The sequence below is a fragment of the Trichomycterus rosablanca genome, chromosome 3, assembly GCF_030014385.1.
Source record: "Trichomycterus rosablanca isolate fTriRos1 chromosome 3, fTriRos1.hap1, whole genome shotgun sequence".
Lineage (NCBI taxonomy): Eukaryota > Metazoa > Chordata > Actinopteri > Siluriformes > Trichomycteridae > Trichomycterus > Trichomycterus rosablanca.
In genome coordinates, this window is record NC_085990.1 from 53790881 (window position 1) to 53817233 (window position 26353).

A 26353-nucleotide genomic window follows, 5' to 3' on the forward strand; every position below is an offset into this window, starting at 1 on the left:
ATAACATTAAAACCACCTCGTTTCTACACTCACTGTCCATTTTCTCAGCTCCACTTACCATATAGAAGCACTTTGTAGTTCTACAATTACTGACTGTAGTCCATCTGTTTCTCTGCATGCTTTGTTACCCCCTTTCACCCTGTTCTTCAATGGTCAGGACCCCCACAGGACCACCACAGAGCAGGTATTATTTAGGTGGTGGATCATTCTCAGCACTGCAGTGACACTGACATGGTGCTGGTGTGTTAGTGTGTGATGTGCTGGTATGAGTGGATCAGACACAGTAGCGGTGTCACTGCTGGACTAAGAATAGTCCACCAACCAAAAATATCCAGCCGACAGCGCCCCGTGGGCAGCGTCCTGTGACCACTGATGAAGGTCTAGAAGATGACCGACTCAAACAGCAGCAATAGATGAGCGATTGTCTCTGACTTTACATCTACAAGGTGGACCGACTAGGTAGGAGTGTGTAATAGAGTGGACGGTGAGTGGACACGGTATTTAAAAACTCCAGCAGCGCTGCTCACAACACCCACTAACACAACCACCATGTCAGTGTCACTGCAGTGCTGAGGATGATCCACCACCTAAATAATACCTGCTCTGTGGTGGTCCTGACCATTGAAGAACAAGGTGAAACAGCTGGACTACAGTCAGTAATTGTAGAACTACAAAGTGCTTCTATGTGGTAAGTGGAGCTGATAAAATGGACAGTGATGTTTGTTATGGCTGATCGATATTTTGAAATGCTGTGTGACTGGCACCGGGAACATTTTATTCCCATTTTTAATTCTGTAATTAGACGTGAGGGTTTGGAATGTAAACAGTTCCTGGCAGGTATTTATCTTTTACTACTTGCAAGTACATACAGTATTGGCATTCCCATTTAGCAATTCATGCTAAAGTTCACTGCTTTAAGGGCAGACATCAGTGCCAAGTCAAAGTGTTTATGACTGAAATTAAGGCTTTATTTGAAAGTATAACCATTGTGTAACGGCTGCTGGATTTGATGCTTGAAACAGCAAACCTGTAGAAGATTTTGGACCAACGTTATGCAAACATCAGAACACTAATGAGGAGAATGTTCAATATGGCATTCTGTCTTTCCATTACAGATCCAGACACTTGTCAAGTGTCTTTTAGTAGTAGCCTAGTGGGTAGAGCTTTGGGCTATCAACCGGAAGATTGGTGGTTCAAATCCAGGCTCTGCTATGCAGCCACTGTTGGGTCCTTGAGTAAGGCCCTTAACCCTGTCTGCTCCAGGGGCGCCGTACGATGGCTGACCCTGCGCTCTGACCCCAACTTCCAAACCAGCTGGGATATGCGAAGAAAAGACTTTCATTGTACTGTACACCTGTATATGTATATATGACAAATAAAGTATATCGCAGTACCTTAAACGCTAGGCTACAACTGCCCTCACTGCCCTAATTACCAATACTAATACTCAGTTTAGTTTCTGTGTATATCTGTTATTTTATATTTGTTATTGTATTTGTTTGTTTGATAATTGGAATTATAACGTCATGTTTTACACTTTGGTTACATTCATGACAGGAACAGTAGCTACTCATTACACAAGATTCATCAGTTCACAAGTTTATATCAAACGCAGTCATGGACAACTTTGTATCTCCAATTCACCTCAGGGCGGCACGGTGGCTAAGTGGGTAGCACTGTCGCCTCACCGCAAGAAGGTCCTGGGTTCGATCCCCAGGCGGGGCGGTCCGGGTCCTTTCTGTGCAGAGTTTGCATGTTCTCCCCGTGTCTGCATGGGTGAACTCTTGGACCTCCGGTTTTCTTCCACAGTCCAAAAACATGCAGTCAGTTTAATAGGAGACACTGAATTGCTGTGTGTGTCTGTCTGTGTGTCTGTGTGTCTGTCCTGTGATAGACTGGCGCCTCGTCAAGGGTGTTCCTGTGTGCCTTGCGCCTATTGAAAAGCTGGGATAGGCTCCACCCCCCCCCCCCCCCCCCCCCAGCTTGGGGAATTTGCTATATAAATGAAATATTATTATTGTTATCTATTAGATGACAGTAAAATCTATTAATATTAATATAGATTATTACAGTATACACAGTAAAAACGATCTATTAGACGTATAAAACTAACAGTGGAAAGGCTGTGAATTACTGTGAGAGTCCATCATATTTATTTACGTATTTAATTTAGATATAATTGTAAAAATCAGCATTTATAAATATAAAAAAAGAGTATTTAAGATGTTTCATACTTCTGTCCTTAGTGTCTTATTGCCCTCTAGCTCTCTAACGCTGTCAGACGTGGGAGTGCTGTTTACCGTAAGTACGCATGTCAGAGCGCCTTCCGAATTATCGTGTTGAAAACAGACTTTTTGAAAACGTAAAAAAATACTTTTATCACTAGATTTTAATTAAATATACATTTAATTAGAATTGTATTATATTATGTTATGTATGTGTGTTATATTTTATTACATTATATATTAATGTTTTCTTGAAATAAAAGCGTGGGTGTGAAATGTAGATGTATTACGGTAATGAGGTCTGTATCTCCCCTGCAGTAGCTCTATAGATGTTCAGTACTTGAGAAGAGCCGCTACACGCACAGTCTGTTCGCTTTATTTTCCTTAATTATCATTGATTATTCGGTCTTTTTATTAAAAAAACATCCGGATTTCTTAGACAGTCGTCTCGGAGGAAAAGCATCACGATAAGATTTATTATTAATATATTATTTTCTCTGCAGCGCCTGTTTATCTTTCATTCATTAATCGCTTTGGCTAATATAATGTTTTAATGATTTAATTGGCATGATATTTTGTTAAATATCGCAGCAGTTTTAATCGAGCGAGCTTTATTTACCGTATTTGTTCATGCCAGATTTGGAGCGCTCTTGCTTTCCATACAGAATGAACCCGTTGTTGGGCCATGGCTTGTATGCGCATGCGCACTCGCACCACACCGCAGCCCTGCATAGCCACCCATGTTCACCCACTTCAGTTCTACAAGAGACTCTCTTTGCTGCTCACCACTCTTCCACCTTCCACCTCGGGGAACAGCCGGTGCCCGGACTAATCCCAGACGTGGTGTCCCAGACCGGCCTGACCTACCTGCCCCTGGCTCCCTATCTGCACCGCGTAGTGCCCTCTCCTCCTGCCACCATGGCACTACGCAACGACCTGGGCTCCAACATCAGCGTCCTGAAGACCCTGAACCTGCGCTTCCGCTGCTTTCTGGCCAAAGTGCATGAGCTGGAGAGGCGAAACAAGACCCTGGAGAAGCAGCTGCAGCAGGTCTTGGAAAGCAACGCTAACGCTCCCAGAGAAAACCCAGAAGCCACCATCACTTCTGCTAAAAGACCCACCACTCTGTTCACACAGCCCCTCAGACAGAATCTGCTCAATACCCAGACCCAGAGCTCGGGCTGTGACCCCAGCTCCAACCCTTCCATCACCGTCACCTTGTGCACTCCCACCAACGCGGCCGCGGCCAACACCAACAACTCCAACAACACGCCCCACCTGAACGGTGCCGCCACCAGAGCCGGCCCCAACCCGCCCGTCCGATGTCTGCCCGGCACCATCTGGTCGTACAGTCCCAGCCGAAAGGGGCCCATGGGCTCGGAACAGAAGGTGGTCACCAGTCCTGGGGTGTCATGGGTGCACCCGGATGGGGTGGGTGTGCAGATTGACACCATCACCCCGGAAATAAGAGCCCTCTACAACGTGCTGGGCAAAGTCAGGAGGGAGAGAGACGAGTACAGGCGCAGGTGATGTGTTCATTTTTGACTTATTTACACCAGGTTTAACGCATGATGAGGTTGTGATGATCAGTCCAGGGTTCAGGGTAGGCAAGGGGGCTAAGAAACCTGTGTGGGGTGGAAGCAGAGGGGCAGAGTTTAGTTGCTTTACATTATTAAATGAGCTTTTCCGTGAGGAGTGTCTGTGCAAATTCTGGGCTATTGACAGGGTAATGTTTTGGGCCACCTTCAGGGGTCTAGTGAAGTCCATGCCTTGACGGGTCGGTGTATATACACATATAGATACAAAATATACTTATTGCACAGTCCTCATAAATTGCACATTATGTATTAGGATGCAGAGTTTTAAGAATTTAGTGTCTGGAAGCTTTTCAGGAGGACGTGCGGGTCTTGATACTCTTTAGCGCCTGCCAGAGGGGAACAAAGAGAACAGGTTGCGACAAGGGTGAGATGAGTCCTGAATGAGGTTTGTGGCCCAGCACAGGCATCGGGTTCTTTAAATGCGCTCTAGTAAATAATATAATAGTAACTAATAATGTCTAATTCAATCCAGTAACATGTTACGGTGGGAAACAGTGAAGCAACAAAATAAATACCATCCTACAGGCCTTAAGGTGAGATAGGTAGAACCATGAGTTTGAATCTTGGATCGTTGGAGGGTGGGGGTGCCTGAGGGGATTCGTCATAACTAGGAATGTAACGATACACTCTACCCACGATGCCATGTGATTCACGATACGATTTTTCCCCGATTTTTTTAAACAAAATTAAATTGAAGACAAATGATGACAAAGTTTCCTTTTATTATTATTCTTAAAATAAAATAAAATCCTGTATTTGTGCTGATCTTCTATTTATCTAAATAATGAATGTTCTTTTATTTCTGAGGTAGGTACAAACTATGCAAAACAATTTTGAATTAAGCCCAATTTGGCTGAAACCCCCCCAAATCTGGCAACCAGGCGTATAGCGCCAGTGGCGTCAACCAGGCGAGGTGTATAGCGCCAGCGCCCCCTGCTGTTTAAAGTGAATATCGATTCATTGTACATATAAATTGATTTAAATCGTGGAATTTTTGAATCAGTAACTGTATTGTGGTGAATCGTTACATCCCTAATTATTTCTTTTAAAAAATAAATTAAATAAATAAATGAATAATAAAAATAAAGTCTCCTCACAAATACATTTGGCTGGAAAATTCCGAACCTGGCAACCCTGTAGTGACGTCAACCAGGCGAGGTGTCACACTCTACCCACGATGCGATGTGATTCACGATACTGGGTTCACGATACGATTATTTAAGCAAAATGAAATTGAAGACAAATTATGAGAAAGTTTACTTTTATTATTTCTCTTTAAATAAAATAAAATCCAGTATTTGTGCTGATCTTCTATTTATCTACATAATGATTGTCCTTTTATTTCTGAGGTAGGTACAAACTATGCCAAACAATGCTGCACATTTCCCTTTTTGTGTAAAATAAAAACAAATACAGGAGGTCCTCGACTTACATTGGAGATCCGCTCCTACGGACGCGACGTGACACGATTTTCGCCATGAGTCGGAACCCACCTACATAAGCATCTACGTCACTCACATGGAGCACATACACAGTACAGTAATGCCGAATGAACGACGCATCTTCCTCGTATAGCGCCGCGTGGCGACGTATTCGTCCGCTCCGCTCGCCAACTAGTTCCCGTGTGAACTTTGTTTTTACATCGGAATGACGGAACAAGACTTCCTTAATAAATTGATAGGAGATGGCGACGTAACCACGAAACGCCGTATGTTGAGTCCGCCGTAACACGAGGACTGTAAATCCCACATTAAATAAGTAAATGATTAATACAAATAAATAAAGTATCCTCACATAAATACATTTGGCTGGAATATTCCGAACATGGCAACCCTGTAGTGACGTCGACCAGGCGAGGTGAATAGTGCCAGCGCCCTCTGCTGTTTCAAGTGAATATCGATTCATTATACATGTAAACCGATGTGAATCGATTTTTAACTGTCTCACTAACTAGTCATAACTAGGGCAGTCGTAGCCTACCGGTTAAGGTACTGGACTAGTAATCAGAAGGTCACTGGTTCAAGCTTCACCACTGCCAGGTTGCAGCTGTTGGGCCCTTGAGCTCACACTGTATACTGTCACTACTTAAGTCGCTTTGGATAAAGGTGTCTGCTAAATGCCGAAAATGTAAATGTAAATAACTGTTGCACTTGCTCCCTCTGCTGGCTGATTGATGGTGCTGCACAGAGACGGGGGATAATGGAGATCAGTGCGTGACTTTCTGTTCGAGATATGTAGCAATTGGGAGCAAAATCGGGGAAAGAAATGCATTTTTTGACGCTGTTTTGGTTGTGTTGCCTGTACTGAAACCTCCACTGAAAGGTCCCGGTTGCGCGTCTCATGGGCGTGACCGTACGGTTAGAAATAACCTCTCTGATCTGCACCGGGTTTCAGACTTCTGACAGCGAAACACTGCAGCAACAGCGAGCTCAGCAGAAAACGCCGCCTGCACCAGAGTGTAGCTCACAGAAGTGCACTCAGAGAGGGTAAGAATTATTGCCCAGTGGGGAGTCGCTTGGAATCGTACCAAGGCGCTGCTCTGGCGCTCGGCATGGAAGTGACTTTCTTTTCAGATATTGAAATCCTGCACGAGATGGCGGCTTGTCGTGTCTTGTGGATGCTCACACTCGGTTAATAACCGCTTCTGTTGTGCCCCGGGAAAAGTGGCTCCGGTACACGCGAGTACACGTTTGTTATGTTTATGAATCATATCCGCAGGCCCGGGTTTATCATATCTGCACTGAGGATTATGGGAGATCATGTTTTCTTAAGATCCAAAATCCACTCCTGGCTCCTGTTTCTACACTCACTGTCCATTTTATCAGCTCCACTTACCATACAGTTCTACAATTACTGACTGTAGTCTATCTGTTTCACCCTGTTCTTCAATGGTCAGGACCCCCACAGGACCACCACAGAGCAGGTATTATTTAGGTGGTGGATCATTCTCAGCACTGCAGTGACACTGACATGGTGGTGGTGTGTTAGTGTGTGTTGTGCTGGTATGAGTGGATCAGTGTCCACTCACTGTCCACTCTATTAGACACTCCTACCTAGTCGGTCCACCTTGTAGATGTAAAGTCAGAGACTCTATTGCTGCAGTTTGAGTTAGTCATCTTCTAGACCTTCATCAGTGGTCACAGGACGCTTTTGGATGTTTTTGGTTGGTGGACTATTCTCAGTCCAGCAGGGACAGTGGGGTGTTTAAAAACTCCAGCAGCCCTGCTGTGTCTGATCCACTCATACCAGCACAACACACACTAACACACCACCACCATGTCAGTGTCACTGCAGTGCTGAGAATCATCCACCACCTAAATAATACCTGCTCTGTGGGGGTCCTGACCATTGAAGAACAGGGTGAAACAGATGAACTACAGTCAGTAATTGTAGAACTACAAAGTGCTTCTATATGGTAAGTGGAGCTGATTAAATGGACAGTGAGTGGTTTAAATGTTATGGTTGATCAGTATATGGCCAAAAGTGCAGATGATTGACGTGTCGGTTCCTCTTCACTGAAAGTCGCTCCAGGTGGAAGTGTTTCTACTGATCGCGGTTTCCTCCTCACAGATTTGCCGGCTCCTCTGTTGGGAAACCTGCTTTACTCTTGAACCTGTGACGCCGGGTTTGGTCCGGTCAAGTTTACTGTTGGCATACGAGGCCATATGATTAATACTTTTTGTCTTTCTGGGGACTCAGTCGGTGTACCTGTAGTGGACCGTACCATTTCTGATCTCGTCGGCCTGCCTTCACTCCCATTATCAGACTTATCTTTATTTTCAGTTTTATTTTTATGCATTTTCTTCCATTTTCTCCCGATTTTAGTGTAGTCAATTTCTCTTCCGCTGCTGGTGGATCCCTGATTGAGGTCGAGGTGGGTATATTGCTGCTCACGCCTCCTCCGACCCGCGCGCAGCCCTTAGCGGAACCCTTTTTCACCCATGCACTCTGCTCAGGTGCCTCTCTGTTTGCTAATCTGGGTCCTTACACAGCGTTTGAAGACCCCACCCACGTAGTCCGGTCATCCCGCCCTAGCAGACTCGTGTCTGCTGCAGGCACTGGCAATTATGCCCGCTAGATAATATAGCGGAATATCTCACTGCGCCACCTGGGTGCCAGTCCTGTCTTTATTAAGGTTGCAGTTGCGCACACCAGAGAAGGTGCTGTACGCTAGTGGCCAGCTAGCATCTTTAATACACGCTATTGCGTTCATCACGTCCTAGCTGCATATTGATAAATGCTAACACCAGCTAGTTTCTAAGTTTCGCCTGAAGTTACAGTTTAGTTAACCAACGACTTCCCCGAATTGTTGTTTCTACCTCTTACTGGGGGGTCTAAGTATTAATCAGGAGGGTCAGACCAAACCCCCCCCCCCCCATCCCCCTGTAATTCGAACCCTGATTCAGTCAGTAATCCGAGTCACACTTGAGTTGGATCTGATGTACCACCAGAGATTGGACTATCCAACGCCACAGGGAGGCGCTACGATCAGTGGGGTGAGGTCAGGAGACGTGTCCAACAGCTTATACGTCCAGCAGTCACATGAACAGTTTATTTTAGGGATGAAAGGTCATTCTGTTGACCCTCTGTCCACTGACTTACTGTTTATGCAGCGTAATTGAGGACTCATTTTAACACGAGTGTTTGGGTCTGTGTTTCAGCTCTAAGGCTTAATTTGCAATACAAGGGCCTTGCTTAGGGGCCCAACAGTGGCCCTTTGATGGTTCTGTGATCTAATCCCCGATTTTAGATCGTACATGACCGTGAGCGACGTCGCCATGATTGTAACACGGTGGTGTGGTGGTGTGCTCTGTACTCTTTGCATCCTTCCCTGTGGGTTCGAGAGTGTTCAGCTCTCACGGTGAGCGACTAAATGGGCCCGAGATCCCCAGAGACACACTCCAAAATCCTGTAGGAAGCATCGCAGAGGAGTGGAGGATGATGAAGCTGTCAGGCGTCTATATATAGTAAACGTCTATAGGTTTGAGATCGGATCTACAACAAGCTTCTGGTCAGTTGTAAGCTTTATACACTGTGTATGGTCAAAAGTATTCGGACACCCGACAGTGGTGTTAGAAATAGAGTGACCTCAGCCGCTCCTCTGAGAAAGAAGTACGTCTGTGTGTGGGAACTTGTGCCCATTCAGTAGTACAACAGAGCGTTTGTATGGATAAAAGTCTCGGTTGATGTTCTGATTCATCTCAGAGCTGTTAGCTGAGTAGGGCTGAGTTGCTCATGCTGGATTAGGAAAGGACCTTCCCTAAACTGTTTCTGCAAGGCTGGAGGCTTATTATTTCCCTCATATAATTGATTTATTGCATTTACATTTACGGCATTTAGCAGACGCTGTTATTCATATGGACTTACAGTACTGTGACAGTATATTGTCTAAGCATTTGAAGGTTAAGGGCCTTGCTCAAGGGCCCAACGGTGGCAGCATGGCAGGGGTGTGTCCAGTACCTTAACCGCTAGGCTACAACTTCCTATTATTACACTTGGTAGCAATTGTTGTTCATGTATTCTGTATAAGAGTGTAATTTACGTTGATTTTTTAGTCATGTGACCTTGTACGTGACACGCTTGGCGTCCTGCCTTCGCCTCGAACCACAGCTCATGTGCTAGGCCTCTTGGTAGCACACTGATTACTACTGATGTACTGTTAGCATGTTAGAATGCAGGGCAGTTTGGAACCCAGTCCGTTTTACTCATTTAAGCTCCGCCTTTACACTCCTAAATCCAGCACTAGTTCCTCCAGACTTACCTCGGAGTGGATTCATCATAACTGCTGCAGTTACGACCTCTGCTGGCTGATCGATGGCGCTGCACAGAGACGGGGGATAATGGAGATAAGTGCGTGACTCTCCGTGCGCGATACGGATCTCCGTATGAACCCGCATCGGTCTGGACTGCACACATGTCTGAATGGGCGTGTGTTACTGTTAGTAGTGAAGGTCTGCAGCGTAGAGGAAGAGAAATACGGTCAGGGAGTTGGATATGACTAAATTGGGAGGACAGTGCATGGAATAAAGCCGTGTGTGGTTTGTTGTGGTGAGGATTGCAGCGTCAGGGTTCTCTCTCGCTCTCTCACTCCGTTCCTGTGGCGGCGGCTCGGCTCTTTATTCTGCATCTGCATTGCAGCTGTAAGACTGGCGCTGACAGAGTGCACACACACACACACACACTCACCGTCCTCCTCCGATTCATCCCGTACCCCCCTGCACCCTCTCCAAGCCACGTTTCACTCTTTACACTGGTACTGCCAAACTGCTGGAGATTTTTACTGGTAGTTCATTACTGATGTGTACTGAGTGAGAAACAGTAAAGCTGCAGTCATCTGCATTTACACAGAGCACTCGTGTGAGAGAGAGAGAGAGAGCGTGTGTACTGTGTGAGAGTGTGTTCTGTGTAAGTGTGTGTTCTAAGAGAGGGCTGTGAGAGAGTGAGTGTTCTGTGAGAGTGCTGTGTGAGAGTCTGTGTTCTGTCAGTGTGTTCTGTGAGTGTGTTCTGTGTGAGTGTGTATGTGAGAGTGTGTGTTCTGTGTGAGTGTGTATGTGAGAGTGTGTGTTCTGTCAGCGTGTTCTGTGTGAGTGCTGTGTAAGAGTGTGTTCTGTCAGTGTGTTCTGTGAGAGTGCTGTGTGAGTGTGTGTGTTCTGTGAGAGTGCTGTGAGTGTGTGTTCTGTCGGAGTGTGTGTGTGTTGTGTGAGAATGTGTATTCTGTGTGAGTGTGTGTGTTCTGTCAGTGTGTTCTGTGAGAGTGCTGTGTGAGTGTGTGTTCTGTGAGAGTGCTGTGTGAGTGTGTGTGTTCTGTGAGAGTGCTGTGTGTGTGTTCTGTGAGTGTGTGTGTTCTGTGAGAGTGCTGTGTAAGTGTGTGTGTTCTTTCAGAGTGTGTTCTGTGAGAGTGTGTTCTGTGTGAGTGTGTGTGTTCTGTGAGAGTGCTGTGTAAGTGTGTGTGTTCTTTCAGAGTGTGTGTTCTGTGAGAGTGTGTGTTCTGTGTGAGTGTGTGTGTTCTGTGAGAGTGCTGTGTGAGTGTGTGTGTTCTTTCAGAGTGTGTGTTCTGTGAGAGTGTGTGTTCTGTGTGAGTGTGTGTGTTCTGTCAGTGTGTTCTGTGAGTGCTGTGTGAGTGTGTGTGTTCTGTGAGTGTGTGTGTTCTGTGAGTGCTGTGAGTGTGTGTGTTCTTTCAGAGTGTGTGTTCTGTGAGTGTGTGTTCTGTGTGTGTGTGTGTTCTGTGAGAGTGCTGTGTGTGTGTGTGTGTTCTTTCAGAGTGTGTGTTCTGTGAGAGTGTGTGTTCTGTGTGAGTGTGTGTGTTCTGTCAGTGTGTTCTGTGAGAGTGCTGTGTGAGTGTGTGTTCTGTGAGAGTGCTGTGTGAGTGTGTGTGTTCTGTGAGAGTGCTGTGTGTGTGTTCTGTGAGTGTGTGTGTTCTGTGAGAGTGCTGTGTAAGTGTGTGTGTTCTTTCAGAGTGTGTGTTCTGTGAGAGTGTGTTCTGTGTGAGTGTGTGTGTTCTGTGAGAGTGCTGTGTAAGTGTGTGTGTTCTTTCAGAGTGTGTTCTGTGAGAGTGTGTGTTCTGTGTGAGTGTGTGTGTTCTGTGAGAGTGCTGTGTGAGTGTGTGTGTTCTTTCAGAGTGTGTGTTCTGTGAGTGTGTGTTCTGTGTGAGTGTGTGTGTTCTGTCAGTGTGTTCTGTGAGTGCTGTGTGAGTGTGTGTGTTCTGTGAGAGTGCTGTGTGAGTGTGTGTGTTCTGTGAGTGTGTGTGTTCTGTGAGTGCTGTGAGTGTGTGTGTTCTTTCAGAGTGTGTGTTCTGTGAGAGTGTGTGTTCTGTGTGAGTGTGTGTGTTCTGTGAGAGTGCTGTGTGTGTGTGTGTTCTTTCAGAGTGTGTGTTCTGTGAGAGTGTGTGTTCTGTGTGAGTGTGTGTGTTCTGTCAGTGTGTTCTGTGAGAGTGCTGTGTGAGTGTGTGTTCTTTCAGAGTGTGTGTTCTGTGAGAGTGTGTGTTCTGTGTGAGTGTGTGTGTTCTGTCAGTGTGTTCTGTGAGAGTGTGTGTTCTGTGAGTGTGTGTTCTGTGAGAGTGTGTGTTCTGTGTGAGTGTGTGTGTTCTGTGAGAGTGCTGTGTGAGTGTGTGTTCTGTGAGTGCTGTGTGAGTGTGTGTTCTGTGAGTGTGTGTGTTCTGTGAGAGTGCTGTGTGAGTGTGTGTGTTCTGTGTGAGTGTGTGTGTTCTGTGAGAGTGCTGTGTGTGTGTGTGTGTGTGTTCTGTATGTGTGTGTGTTCTGTGAAACACCAAGGTTAGAAGAAACCCAAACAGAACCGGTTCAAGAACCAGAACCAGAGTTCTCTTGGGTGGAAAAGTGCTAACAGTGTGTTTTAGGAGCGTGTTCTGTCAGTGTAAGTTCACCAGCACCAGGTGGGTTCATACAGAGATCCGTATCGCGCACGAAGAGTCACGCACTGATCTCCGTTATCCCCCGTCTCTGTGCAGTACCATCGATCAGCCAGCAGAGGTCGTAACTGCAGCAGTTATGATGAAATCCCCTCCGACACGCTCACCCTTGAATGAGCCGAGCCGATCACCGAGCCTGATTATTTCCTCTTGACGTCTGCTTGTACAGTTATTACCCCACCACCACCACCCGTCTGTGCCACTGAGCCTCAAGTGGTGCCACTGTTCCACCCTGCTGTTGCTTATTTTATCTAGATTGAATATGAACCGTCCTGATTCGGAGAAGAGGGCGTGTCTAAATTCTTAGCTCCCTTAAAATGCTCCTACTGAGGCGCCTTAATTCTGAGTGATGATCTGAATGACGAGGGAGCGTCCGACGCCTCCTCAGCGCTGAAGATCAATCCCAGCATTCAGTGCGGCACGACTCTTCTCACAAAAACGACAAACGAATAAAATGCGGAGCAACCAACGGAGTTCCTTTTAAATGTGAATGAATTCTGGTTGATGTTGAATCTGTATGAAGGTGCACGAGTGTTGATTGTGTTCATGTTGGACGTTGAATTGCTCCTCAGATGGGAGGAGGAGTACACCGTGAGACTGGATCTCCAACAGAAGGTCGAAGATCTACAGCAGGTCAGTAAATCTGACGTGTTTATGATAAAAATAAGGACTAGTAATCAGAAGTTTGCTGGTTCAAGCCCCACCACGGCCAGGTTGACACTGTTGGACCCTTGAGCAGGGTCCTTAACCCTCAATTGCTCAGACTGTACACTGTCACTGTGATGTAATTCGCTTTGGATAAAGGTGTCCGCTTAATGCCTAAAATATAAACATAATCATTTTATTAATAATCATCCATTCCTGCATTTCAGGCCTGCAACACGTTCCAAAAAAAGTTGGGACAGTAAAGCATTTATCACTGTGTAACGTCGGTGTCCCTTAAAAGACGTTTTGGCAACAAGGACACCAAGCGATGACGTGTTTCCGTTATTTTGTCCCGTTCTTCCTGCAAAATCGTCCACACGCTCTCTATCGGGGACCGGCCAGGACTAGAGATGCACGAGTACCGTTACCCGATACCGTGCTCATTAACTCGTACTCGTACTCACAAACGAGGCTCCGATACTGAACATCCGATACCGTGAGCCTAGTGCACGTTGCTGCGTTATGCCTGGTTCACACTACACGACTTTTGCCCTGATTTTCGCTCGGCGGCTGGTCGGCGCTAGATTCGCCGGCTCGGGAGCGACTCGGCGTTCGCTCGGCGATCAAAACTCGGCTCTCGATCGCTAAGTGTGAACTATCCGACAACTCGATCCGACCGGCTCACCGAGCGCTCGAGTTTTCTAGCACGTCAGATATCTGATCTGAGATGTGCGACTGGGAATGACTGACATGTCGAACAGCCAATGAGAACGCAGTATACGGTGTGAGGGGAAACGCAGGAGAGGAGTGTAAACAGCTGGGACAGGGGGATAATATAGTTTATATCAGAATACATCAGCACACACACACACGTTTTACAGTATTTCTGACCTGATCGTTCTCTACAAAACATAACAACAAAACACCAACATTGCAAAAATATTTATTAACCTCCAACTCACTACAGAACGATCCGTGCTGCTCGTGTTGCCAAATCCACTCAGATTCATTTATTTTTCCTCCTTGATTTCATCACGTCAGCGCACAAACACTTTGATCACTCGCTACTTGTTGACGTGCATTTTTGGACGTGGTATCATTAAACCCCTCGTCACTTCTCACCTGTGTTTTTGTTTAAAAAAAAACGGTATTCTAAATAGGTATCGTATCGGCAAGTACAAAAATACATGCACTCGTACTCGTACTCGGTTGGGGAAAAAATTGTATTGATGCATCCCTAGTCAGGACCGCCTTTTATCCGACACGTCTTACAGCACTGTGATAGTATAAGGTCTGAGCAATTGAGGGTTAAGGGCCTTGCTCAAGGGCCCAACAGTGACAACCTGGCAGTGGTGGGGCTTGAACCAGCAACCTTCTGATTACTTGTCCAGTACCTCAATCACTAGGCTACACCTGCCCCTGTACCTGTAATGAGAACGTGTGTGTGTTTAGGATCTGCATGACAGTGAGGAGTGTCAGGATGAGCTGGCGCTCAGGGTGGATCAGTTGAAGTCAGAACTCGTCCTGTTCAAGGGTTTGATGAGCAACGTGAGTCAGTCGCTAAACACGCATGGACTCATGTGTACACACACACACACACACACACACTCTCACACACACATTGTCATATTTAATGATCCTGATACCAGTGTGTATGTGGGTGTAACCGAGGTGCCGGGTTCGAACCCTTGTGTGTGAAGCAGAACCTGAGCGAGCTGGACAGTAAGATCCAGGAGAAAGCCATGAAGGTGGACATGGACATCTGCAGACGCATCGACATCACGGCCCGTCTGTGTGACCTCGCCCAGCAGAGGAACTGTGAGGACACCATCAAGAGCTTTCAGGTGTGTGAAGGGCCACGCCCTCCAGGGGTCGGTGTACGTACCCGCACACACGCCCGAGGACTGGCACGACGTTATATTAAACGTGTACATTAATCTTTGTTTATAAAACGGATAGTTCCGGTCCTAAAATCTGATTGGCTGAGCCGCGTTCGAAGCCGTTGTAAAATCCCCGATAAACGCACACCTAGGACCACCTCACATCATTCCATATTAATACGCCACTGAATAGAAAAAGTTAATGTTATGTTCGCCCTCATGTTGCCTAGCAACACTGTTAATCGAACTATTTTGCGTCGCGGAAGAATGCTTTGTATTTTATGCTGACCACCGTTTTATAAAAGCAATAAGCCACTCGAGACTTTACTGCATTACTGTTATGATTTTATCACGGGAAAGAAGTTTTAACGTCTCACAAAAACGTCATCCCCGTGCTACAATCACAGTAACGCACAGCCTCTCGTGGCTTATTGCTTTATTCTACAACGACTACACAGAGCTACAGTAACAATATATATTTCATACAGCGCAGGTATACAGAGTTACTTTATACAACATGGATCTAATGATAACGTTTAATTCACAATACAGAGAGCTAATAATAACGTTTAAAGTAAAATACATTCATAAAACATAAATAAAACAGATAAAATATTAAATAAAAATAATTAAAACACATGAAAAAAATAAAATAATTAAAACAGATAAAAAATGTAAAATAAAAAGAATTAAAACTGATAAAAAATAAAATACAAATAATAAAAACAGGAGAAATAAAAGAATTAAAACCGATAAAAAATAAAATAAAAATAAATAAAACAGATAAAACTATATTACATAAACAATTTAAACAAATGAAAAATATAAAATAACATAATTAAAACATGAGAAAAATATCAAATAAAAATAATTAAAACATGAAAAAAATATTAAATAAAAATAATGGAAACAGATTAAAAATAAAATACAATTATTATTATTAATAAAAAAATATATTAATTAAAACAGATGAAAAAAATAAACAATAAAAATAATTAAAGCATGAAAAAAATAATTAAAACACAAAGAAATATACAATAAAATAATTAAAACCGATAAAAAAATTAAATAAAAATTATTAAAACATGCAAAAAATCTAAAATAAAAAAAATAAAACAGAAGATAGATAATATAAAAAAGCACACAAATAAAACATGATTAAAACATAATTAAAATAATAGATTTAGTCAGTAAATCAAACACATCAAGAAAAATCAAATTAAAAGTAAATTTAAGATGCTGTTAGAGAATAAAAAGTGGGCGAGTGTTTTGAACTGAACTGTTTAAACAGGGAAGTTTTTTAGGATTATTTTTTTATGCATTTTCCTTTTAATTTAGTCATATCCAATTCCCTGATCATATTTCACTCCCTGTACTGCTGCAGAATTTGAATGTGGATTTATTTTGAAACCCTAGAGAGGCGTCGCTCTCTCGCTCTCTCTCTCTCTCTCTCTCTCTCTCTCTCTCTCTCTCTCTCTCGCTCTCTCTCTCTCGCTCTCTCGCTCTCTCTCTCTCGCTCTCTCTCTCTCCTCTCTCGCTCTCTCTCTCGCTCTCTCTCTCTCTCTCCTCTCTCGCTCTCTCTCTCTCTCTCTCTCTCTCTCTCTCTCTCTCTCTCTCTCTCTCTCTCTCTCTCTCTCTCTGCTCTCTCTCTCTCCTCTGCAGTGCTGCTCAGCCTTTCTGCTGATGGTTCAGTTCTTGAGGCGGCGTGTGCTGAATAATGAACCTGATCTCTGGATCATCTCCACACCCCGGGTGTGTTTAAACCTGTCTGACCTCTGGTTTCTCCTCGTCTCGTTCCCTCTCAGGTGCCCAGCCCTCAGTCCACCCTCACCCGTCGCCCACGGAAACCGACGCGCCAGCCGGATAACTGCAGCGAGACGGACGAGGCCGCCAGCACGTCCGAGAGCGACGGAGGGAGGGAGGAGAACGTGGGCACCTCGTCCACGTCCAGTCAGATCAACGAGGAGATGCAGAGGATGCTCTACCAGCTGTGAGTGCTTCGGGGTGAACGATAGACCCCCTGGGGGTTTCGGGATGTGCGGGGAAAACTATTACTAGCACAACAGAGGTAACAGCAAGACAACCACCATAAAGGGAATGGTTTTACAGGTGGTGGCCACACAGTTACCTTCTCCTTATCCTTCCTGACTGGTTCTTCTCTAGTCTGGCGTATTGCTCATGTCCTTGTGACTACTGGTAGCCTGAGGTGGTTCCTCAGATCCTCCAGGATGGCACCAGATGGGTTCCTGTGTGTCCCAGCGTAGGAGGAACACGAGGAGAACTGGGCAGGACAGTAGAAGGGCGTTAAACACAGTTCTTCTCCTGTAGAAGCTTCCAGATCATCGAGGTTTGAGGTTTTCGTGCTGCTTCTGCTTCTTTCTTTACATCCCACCGAGCAGTTTCTGTGGGATTTAAATCTGGAGATCTGAGGAGATCCACTCCAGGATGTTCCTGGTTGGGTGGAGGTTGGAAGTGTGTTTGGGATCTTCGTTCTGCTGGAACGTCCAATAATCGCTGAGGTTACATTTATATCAATATAACAAAGGAAGGACTGTTTAGCCTGATGTACCAGTTTATTCATGGGTAACCAGTACCTTCCTGTCCTGTCCTGAATGGAACCACCCTGGTAAACGTGGTAAACCAGAACGTTTACCGTGTTAATGATGAATACTGACCCTGCTCTCATGACAGTGTGCTGTTTTGTGTTCCTGGTTCAGACGTGAGTGTGACTTCGATGACGACTGCGACTCCCTGGCGTGGGAGGAGACGGAGGAGACCCTGCTGCTCTTGGAGGATTTTCCAGGATACGCTTTGACCACAGATTCCAGCAACGGCGAGGTAAGAGATCCGTATCGCGCACAGGGGGACGCACACCGATCTGTGTCTGTCATTTAGAGCTGAACCCTGGACTGATCTGACCACACAACACATTCCCACTGTCCTTCAGACCATCTGAGTTGAGCTCAGGCACAGAGGACTCTGTATGATTACATTTCTTGGTGCAGCGGCGGACTGTCATTAGTGACGATGGTTTTCTGAAGCACTTCTGAGTCCATATATATCAATCATGGGTGCACACATATTCTACAGTGGTTTCTGGCTGAGACTCAAATGACTTTGGATTTCCTGAATCTTTTCACAATATTGTGAACAGTAGATGGTGAACGACTGAAAAACTTTCTTTTTTCGACTGAGTGATGATTCTCTCATGTAGTTTGGAACACAGTGGTGAGCCACGAGCCATCATTGTTCGTACAGACTGATCGTCCCTGTCCCTGTTTCTATCTTTGTCTCTGTCCCTGTCTCTGTCCCTGTCTCCATCTCCATTCCTGTTTCCGTCTCTGTTTCCGTCCCTGTCCATTTCCGTCTCTGTCCCTGTCTCTATCTCCATTCCCGTTTCCGTCTCTGTTCCTGTCTCTATCTCCATTCCCGTTTCCGTCTCTGTTCCTGTCTCCATCTCCGTCCCTCTTTCCGTCTCTGTCTTCATCCCTGTTCCTTTCTCTGTCCGTCTCCATCTCTGTCCCTGTCTTCGTCCCTGGCCCTGTTTCCGTCCCTCTCTCCATCTCTGTATCTCTGTCCCTGTTTCTGTTTCCGCCCCTGTCTCTGTTTCTATCTCTGTCCCTGTCTCCACCCCTGTCTCTGTTTCCACCCCTGTCTCTGTTTCTATCTCTGTCCCTGTCTCCACCCCTGTCTCTGTTTCCACCCCTGTCTCTGTTTCTATCTCTGTCCCTGTTTCCATTTCTGTCCCTGTTTCCGCCCCCGTCTCTGTTCCTTTCTCTGTCCCTGTCTCCATCTCTATACCTGTTTTTGTCTCTGTCGCTGTTTCCATTTCTATCCCCGTCTCTGTCCCTCTCTCTGTTTTTATCTCTGTCCCTGTCTCCATCTCCATCCGTTTCCATCTCTGTCCCTGTCTCCATCTCCATCCGTTTCCATCTCTGTCCCTGTCTCCATCTCCATCCGTTTCCATCTCTGTCCCTGTCTCCATCTCGTTTCTGTTTTTGTCCGTCTCCATCCCATCCCTTTTTTTGTCTCTGTCCCTGTCTCGTCTGTTTCTGTCTCCATCTCTGTCCCTGTCTCTGTCTCTCCCTGTCTCATCTCTGTTTCTGTCTCTGTCCCTGTCTCCATCTTTGTCTTGGTTTCTATCTCTGTCCATGTCTCTGTTCCTGTTTCCGTCCCTGTTTCTGTCTCTGTTCCTGTCTCCATCTCTGTCCGTTTTCGTCCTTGTCTCCATCCCAGTTTCCGTCTTTGTCCCTGTCTCCATCTCCATCCTTGTTTTCGTCTCTGTCCTTGTCTCAGTCCCTGTTTCTGTTCCTGTCTCCATCCTTGTCCCTGTTTCCATCTTTGTCCTTGTCTTCATCTCCGTCCCTGTTTCCGTCTCTGTCCCTGTCTCCATCTCTATCCCTGTTTCCGTCTCTGTCCCTGTCTCCATCTCTATGTTCATCTCTGTCTCCATCTCGGTCCCTGTTTCTGTCTCTGTCTTTGTTTCTGTTTCCATATTTGTCCCTGTCCATGTCTCCATCTCTGTCCCTGTTTCCATCTCTATCTCCATCTCTGTCCCCGGCTCTGTCCTTGTCTGCGTCTCTGGCTCTGTCGCTGTCCCTGTCTCATCTTCATTCTGTCCTCCAGCAGGAGGAGTGTCTTGAGGAGGTGATCAAAGACACAGAGTGCCTGTTTATGTCCAGAGAGAAGGAGTATCAGGAAACCATCGACCAGATCGAGGTGAGCCAGAGGGACACCACTTACACCAGGGGGCAGTTTAGAGTAGCCACTCCACCCTCTGCATGATCTAGGACCTAGGATAGAATCAGTGTAGCCAGAGGGAAGCCATGCAGACTAGACCAGTTACTAGAGGATGCAACGGCTAAATGACTTTATATTATTTGTGGGGTGGGCAGCACTGTCACCTCACAGCAAGAAGGTCCTGGGTTCTATTCCCTAGGTGGGGCGGTCCGGGTCCTTTCTGTGCGGAGTTTGCATGTTCTCCCCGTGTCTGTGTGGGTTTCCTCCGGGTGCTCTGGTTTCCTCCCTCAGTACAACCACGTGTAAGTGAGGTGAATTGGGGACACTAAATTGTCCATGACTGTTTAACAATAAGGACCCGATAAGCCACGCCCACCACACGGCAGGCATCGCCTCTACCCACGATCGCATTCAGGTGCTTCACGTTCACTGGTTAATCTGCACTATGAGGCGTCGTAGGTATCCTACGGCAATTCAGTTAGCAAACGCTTAGTCAAAACATCCAAGATTAACAAGAGGAATAACGAACACGCCCTCGGTCCCTGTGTTAATGACCTCTGACCTCTCTGTAGCTGGAACTGGCCACTGCAAAGTCCGACATGAACCGACACCTGCACGAGTACATGGAGATGTGCAGCATGAAGAGAGGACTGGACGTTCAGATGGAGACCTGCAGGAGACTCATCACTCAGAGTGGAGAGAGGTGTGTACAGTCGCACATACACACACACACACACGTGTATATATATATCTATATATATATATATATATAGATATAGATATACTGTATATACAGTGTATCACAAAAGTGAGTACACCCCTCACATTTCTGCAAATATTTTATTATATCTTTTCATGGGACAACACTATAGAAATAAAACTTGGATATAACTTAGAGTAGTCAGTGTACAACTTGTATAGCAGTGTAGATTTACTGTCTTCTGAAAATAACTCAACACACAGCCATTAATGTCTAAATGGCTGGCAACATAAGTGAGTACACCCCACAGTGAACATGTCCAAATTGTGCCCAAAGTGTCAATATTTTGTGTGACCACCATTATTATCCAGCACTGCCTTAACCCTCCTGGGCATGGAATTCACCAGAGCTGCACAGGTTGCTACTGAAATCCTCTTCCACTCCTCCATGATGACATCACGGAGCTGGTGGATGTTAGACACCTTGAACTCCTCCACCTTCCACTTGAGGATGCGCCAGAGATGCTCAATTGGGTTTAGTCCATCACCTTTACCTTCAGCTTCCTCAGCAAGGCAGTTGTCATCTTGGAGGTTGTGTTTGGGGTTGTTATCCTGTTGGAAAACTGCCATGAGGCCCAGTTTTCGAAGGGAGGGGATCATGCTCTGTTTCAGAATGTCACAGTACATGTTGGAATTCATGTTTCCCTCAATGAACTGCAGCTCCCCAGTGCAAGCAAAACTCATGCAGCCCAAGACCATGATGCTACCACCACCATGCTTGACTGTAGGCAAGATACAGTTGTCTTGGTACTTCTCACCAGGGCGCCGCCACACATGCTGGACACCATCTGAGCCAAACAAGTTTATCTTGGTCTCGTCAGACCACAGGGCATTCCAGTAATCCATGTTCTTGGACTGCTTGTCTTCAGCAAACTGTTTGCGGGCTTTCTTGTGCGTCAGCTTCCTTCTGGGATGACGACCATGCAGACAGAGTTGATGCAGTGTGCGGCGTATGGTCTGAGCACTGACAGGCTGACCTCCCACGTCTTCAACCTCTGCAGCAATGCTGGCAGCACTCATGTGTCTATTTTTTAAAGCCAACCTCTGGATATGACGCCGAACACGTGGACTCAACTTCTTTGGTCGACCCTGGCGAAGCCTGTTCCGAGTGGAACCTGTCCTGGAAAACCGCTGTATGACCTTGGCCACCATGCTGTAGCTCAGTTTCAGGGTGTTAGCAATCTTCTTATAGCCCAGGCCATCTTTGTGGAGAGCAACAATTCTATTTCTCACATCCTCAGAGAGTTCTTTGCCATGAGGTGCCATGTTGAATATCCAGTGGCCAGTATGAGAGAATTGTACCCAAAACACCAAATTTAACAGCCCTGCTCCCCATTTACACCTGGGACCTTGACACATGACACCAGGGAGGGACAACGACACATTTGGGCACAATTTGGACATGTTCACTGTGGGGTGTACTCACTTATGTTGCCAGCTATTTAGACATTAATGGCTGTGTGTTGAGTCATTTTCAGAAGACAGTAAATCTACAGTGCTATACAAGCTGTACACTGACTACTCTAAGTTATATCCAAGTTTCATGTCTATAGTGTTGTCCCATGAAAAGATATAATGAAATATTTGCAGAAATGTGAGGGGTGTACTCACTTTTGTGATACACTGTATATATATATATATAGATATAGATATAGATGTTCATACATATATACACACACACACACACGTGTGTATATATATATATATACAGATGTTCATACATATATACACACACACATACATACACGTACACACACACACACACATGCACATACACACATACGCATACACACACACGTACACACACATATATATACATATATATGTATATACTGTACATACACACACATTCGTGTACGTACATATATACACACATACATACACGTACACACACTCATACACACACATATACAGTGGTGCTTAAAAGTTTGTGAACCCTTTAGAATTTTCTATATTTCTGCATAAATGTGACCTAAAACATCATCAGATTTTCACACAAGTCCTAAAAGTAGATGAAGAGAACTCAGTAAAACTAATGAGACAAAAATATTGTACTTGGTCATTTATTTATTAAGGAAAATGATCCAATATTACATATTTGTGAGTGGCAAAAGTATGTGAACCTTTGCTTTCAGTATCTGGTGTGACCCCCCTTTGCAGCAATAACTGCAACTAAACGTTTCCGGTAACTGTTGATCAGTCCTGCACACCGGCTTGGAGGAATTTTAGCCCATTCCTCCATACAGAACAGCTTCAACTCTGGGATGTTGGTGGGTTTCCTCACATTAACTGCTCGCTTCAGGTCCTTCCACAACATTTCGATTGGATTAAGGTCAACAGACTTGGCCATTCCAAAACATGAACTTTATTCTTCTTTAACCATTCTTTGTAGAACGACTTGTGTGCTCAGGGTCGTTGTCTTTAAGAATTCTCTGATATAATTCAGAATTCATTGTTCCATCAATGATGGCAAGCCATCCTGGCCCAGATGCAGCAAAACAGGCCCAAACCATGATACTACCACCACCATGTTTCACAGATGGGATAAGGTTCTTATGCTGGAATGCAGTGTTTTCCTTTCTCCAAACATAACGCTTTTCATTTAAACCAAAAAGTTCTATTTTGGTCTCATCCGTCCACAAAACATTCTTCCAATAGCCTTCTGACTCGTCCACGTGATCTGTAGCAGACGAGCAGCAATGTTCTTTTTGGAGAGCAGTGGCTTTCTCCTTGCAACCCTGCCATGCACACCATTGTTGTTCAGTGTTCTCCTGATGGTGGACTCATGAACATTAACATTAGCCAATGTGAGAGAGGCCTTCAGTTGCTTAGAAGTTACCCTGACCTCGCCGACTATTACACGCCTTGCTCTTGGAGTGATCTTTGTTTGGTCGACCACTCCTGGGGAGGGTAACAAGGGTCTTGAATTTCCTCCATTTGTACACAATATGTCTGACTGTGGATTGGTGGAGTCCAAACTCTTTAGAGATGGTTTTGTAACCTTTTCCAGCCTGATGAGCATCAACAACTCTTTTTCTGAGGTCCTCAGAAATCTCCTTTGTTCGTGCCATGAGCAGACTTTGATAGATCCCTAATCTTTAAATAAAACAGGGGGTCACTCAAACCTGATTGTCGTCCCACTGATTGAAAACACCTGACTCTAATTTCACCTTCAAAATTAACTGCGAATCCTAGAGGTTCACATACTTTTGCCACTCACAAATATGTAATATTGGATCATTTTCCTCAATAAATAAATGACTAGGTACAATATTTTCGTCTCGTTTGTTTAACTGGGTTCTCTTTATCTACTTTTAGGACTTGTGTGAAAATCTGATGTTTATTTATGCAGAAATATAGAAAATTCTAAAGGGTTCACAAACTTTCAAGCACCACTGTATATACATACATACACACACACATATGTATATATATATATAATATATATATATATATATTCACAGACGTATACATATATACACACACACACATACACATACATACGTACACGTACACACACACATAAATATACACACATACACACATGTACATACACACACATACGGATACACACACACACTATATACAGTGTATCACAAAAGTGAGTACACCCCTCACATTTCTGCAAATATTTCATTATATCTTTTCATGGGACAACACTATAGAAATAAAACTTGGATATAACTTAGAGTAGTCAGTGTACAGCTTGTATAGCAGTGTAGATTTACTGTCTTCTGAAAATAACTCAACACACAGCCATTAATGTCTAAATAGCTGCAACATAAGTGAGTACACCCCACAGTGAACATGTCCAAATTGTGCCCAAATGTGTCGTTGTCCCTCCCTGGTGTCATGTGTCAAGGTCCCAGGTGTAAATGGGGAGCAGGGCTGTTAAATTTGGTGTTTTGGGTACAATTCTCTCATACTGGCCACTGGATATTCAACATGGCACCTCATGGCAAAGAACTCTCTGAGGATGTGAGAAATAGAATTGTTGCTCTCCACAAAGATGGCCTGGGCTATAAGAAGATTGCTAACACCCTGAAACTGAGCTACAGCATGGTGGCCAAGGTCATACAGCGGTTTTCCAGGACAGGTTCCACTCGGAACAGGCTTCGCCAGGGTCGACCAAAGAAGTTGAGTCCACGTGTTCGGCATCATATCCAGAGGTTGGCTTTAAAAAATAGACACATGAGTGCTGCCAGCATTGCTGCAGAGGTTGAAGACGTGGGAGGTCAGCCTGTCAGTGCTCAGACCATACGCCGCACACTGCATCAACTCGATCTGCATGGTCGTCATCCCAGAAGGAAGCTGACGCACAAGAAAGCCCGCAAACAGTTTGCTGAAGACAAGCAGTCCAAGAACATGGATTACTGGAATGCCCTGTGGTCTGACGAGACCAAGATAAACTTGTTTGGCTCAGATGGTGTCCAGCATGTGTGGCGGCGCCCTGGTGAGAAGTACCAAGACAACTGTATCTTGCCTACAGTCAAGCATGGTGGTGGTAGCATCATGGTCTTGGGCTGCATGAGTGTTGCTGGCACTGGAGAGCTGCAGTTCATTGAGGGAAACATGAATTCCAACATGTACTGTGACATTCTGAAACAGAGCATGATCCCCTCCCTTCGAAAACTGGGCCTCATGGCAGTTTTCCAACAGGATAACGACCCCAAACACAACCTCCAAGATGACAACTGCCTTGCTGAGGAAGCTGAAGGTAAAGGTGATGGACTAAACCCAATTGAGCACCTGTGGCGCATCCTCAAGTGTAAGGTGGAGGAGTTCAAGGTGTCTAACATCCACCAGCTCCGTGATGTCATCATGGAGGAGTGGAAGAGGATTCCAGTAGCAACCTGTGCAGCTCTGGTGAATTCCATGCCCAGGAGGGTTAAGGCAGTGCTGGATAATAATGGTGGTCACACAAAATATTGACACTTTGGGCACAATTTGGACATGTTCACTGTGGGGTGTACTCACTTATGTTGCAGCTATTTAGACATTAATGGCTGTGTGTTGAGTTATTTTCAGAAGACAGTAAATCTACACTGCTATACAAGCTGTACACTGACTACTCTAAGTTATATCCAAGTTTTATTTCTATAGTGTTGTCCCATGAAAAGATATGAAAAAATTGCAGAAATGTGAGGGGTGTACTTACTTTTGTGATACACTGTATATACACACAGACGTACGTACATATATACACACACACACATACACATACATACACGTACACACACACATGCACATACAGACATATACACGTACACACATACATACACACACACATAAATATACACACATACATATATACACACACACACATACACATATACACATACACACACACATGCACATGCACATACACACATATACACACACACATATGCACATACACACATATACACACACATATGCACATGCATCTACACCGTCTTTGCTGTCAGGGGTAAAAGGGGCGATTTATCAGAGATATCAGGGAAACTGTGCAGTGAACCGGGGCGAGTTCAGCCCTGACCCTAACGTGTATGGGGCTCTGAAGCAGACGGACGGTCACTGCACCTCTGATAACGAAGATCCATCGCAGCAAAGGATTCAATTTTAATGGCAGTATTGGAATGATTGGCGAAGGGTTTTCTTCTCCTACGAGTCACGTTTTCTGCTTCATCGAACGGATAGACGTTGGCATTGGATTTTTTTCTTGTTTAATAAAGTGTTTCTTCTCTCCGCAGTAACTCCCCGTCTCCCGGTCCTGGCGGAGGTGTAGAAGCTTGTGATGAGACAGGACACGAGACGACCGGAGAGGGAACGAGATAGTGACCAACAGCCCACAGGTTCAACACCCATCTGTGCAACACCACCATCAATACTGACTGATAACCAGTCAGGAACTCTCAGACCACTAAACCGTTCCCAGTGAATCAGGAGTCAAAACAGTCACGATCACTGATTTATTTACTGTGAGCATGACTGCCCCCTGCTGACCAGCGCTGGTATTGATACCTATGATAAATATCTCTATGTCCATAATATACCTGGTATTTTCATGATTTTGATTTTAAATTCTTGATTTCAGGTTTA

The 26353-nt window shown here is 45.1% G+C and overlaps 1 protein-coding gene across 1 annotated transcript; it reads left to right on the top strand.

Moving 5' to 3' along the window:
* Positions 1-2852: 2852 nt before the first annotated feature.
* iffo1b (intermediate filament family orphan 1b) lies at positions 2853-26353 on the top strand. Its single transcript, XM_062992256.1, has 9 exons — positions 2853-3751; positions 12821-12881; positions 14346-14441; positions 14597-14737; positions 16579-16763; positions 17491-17611; positions 19400-19492; positions 20086-20216; positions 26005-26353. The coding sequence occupies exons 1-9, from the start codon at positions 2856-2858 to the stop codon at positions 26087-26089; spliced, it is 1809 nt and encodes a 602-aa protein (XP_062848326.1). The 5' UTR covers positions 2853-2855; the 3' UTR covers positions 26090-26353.

Bases quoted from the DNA above. Each gene is read 5' to 3' on its own strand.
- iffo1b (XM_062992256.1), top strand. From the start codon at position 2,856: ATGCCAGATTTGGAGCGCTCTTGCTTTCCATACAGAATGAACCCGTTG. The intron at 14,442-14,596 runs GTGAGTCAGTCG...TGTGTGAAGCAG, and splicing joins TCAAGGGTTTGATGAGCAAC to AACCTGAGCGAGCTGGACAG. The intron at 20,217-26,004 runs GTGTGTACAGTC...TTCTCTCCGCAG, and splicing joins ATCACTCAGAGTGGAGAGAG to TAACTCCCCGTCTCCCGGTC.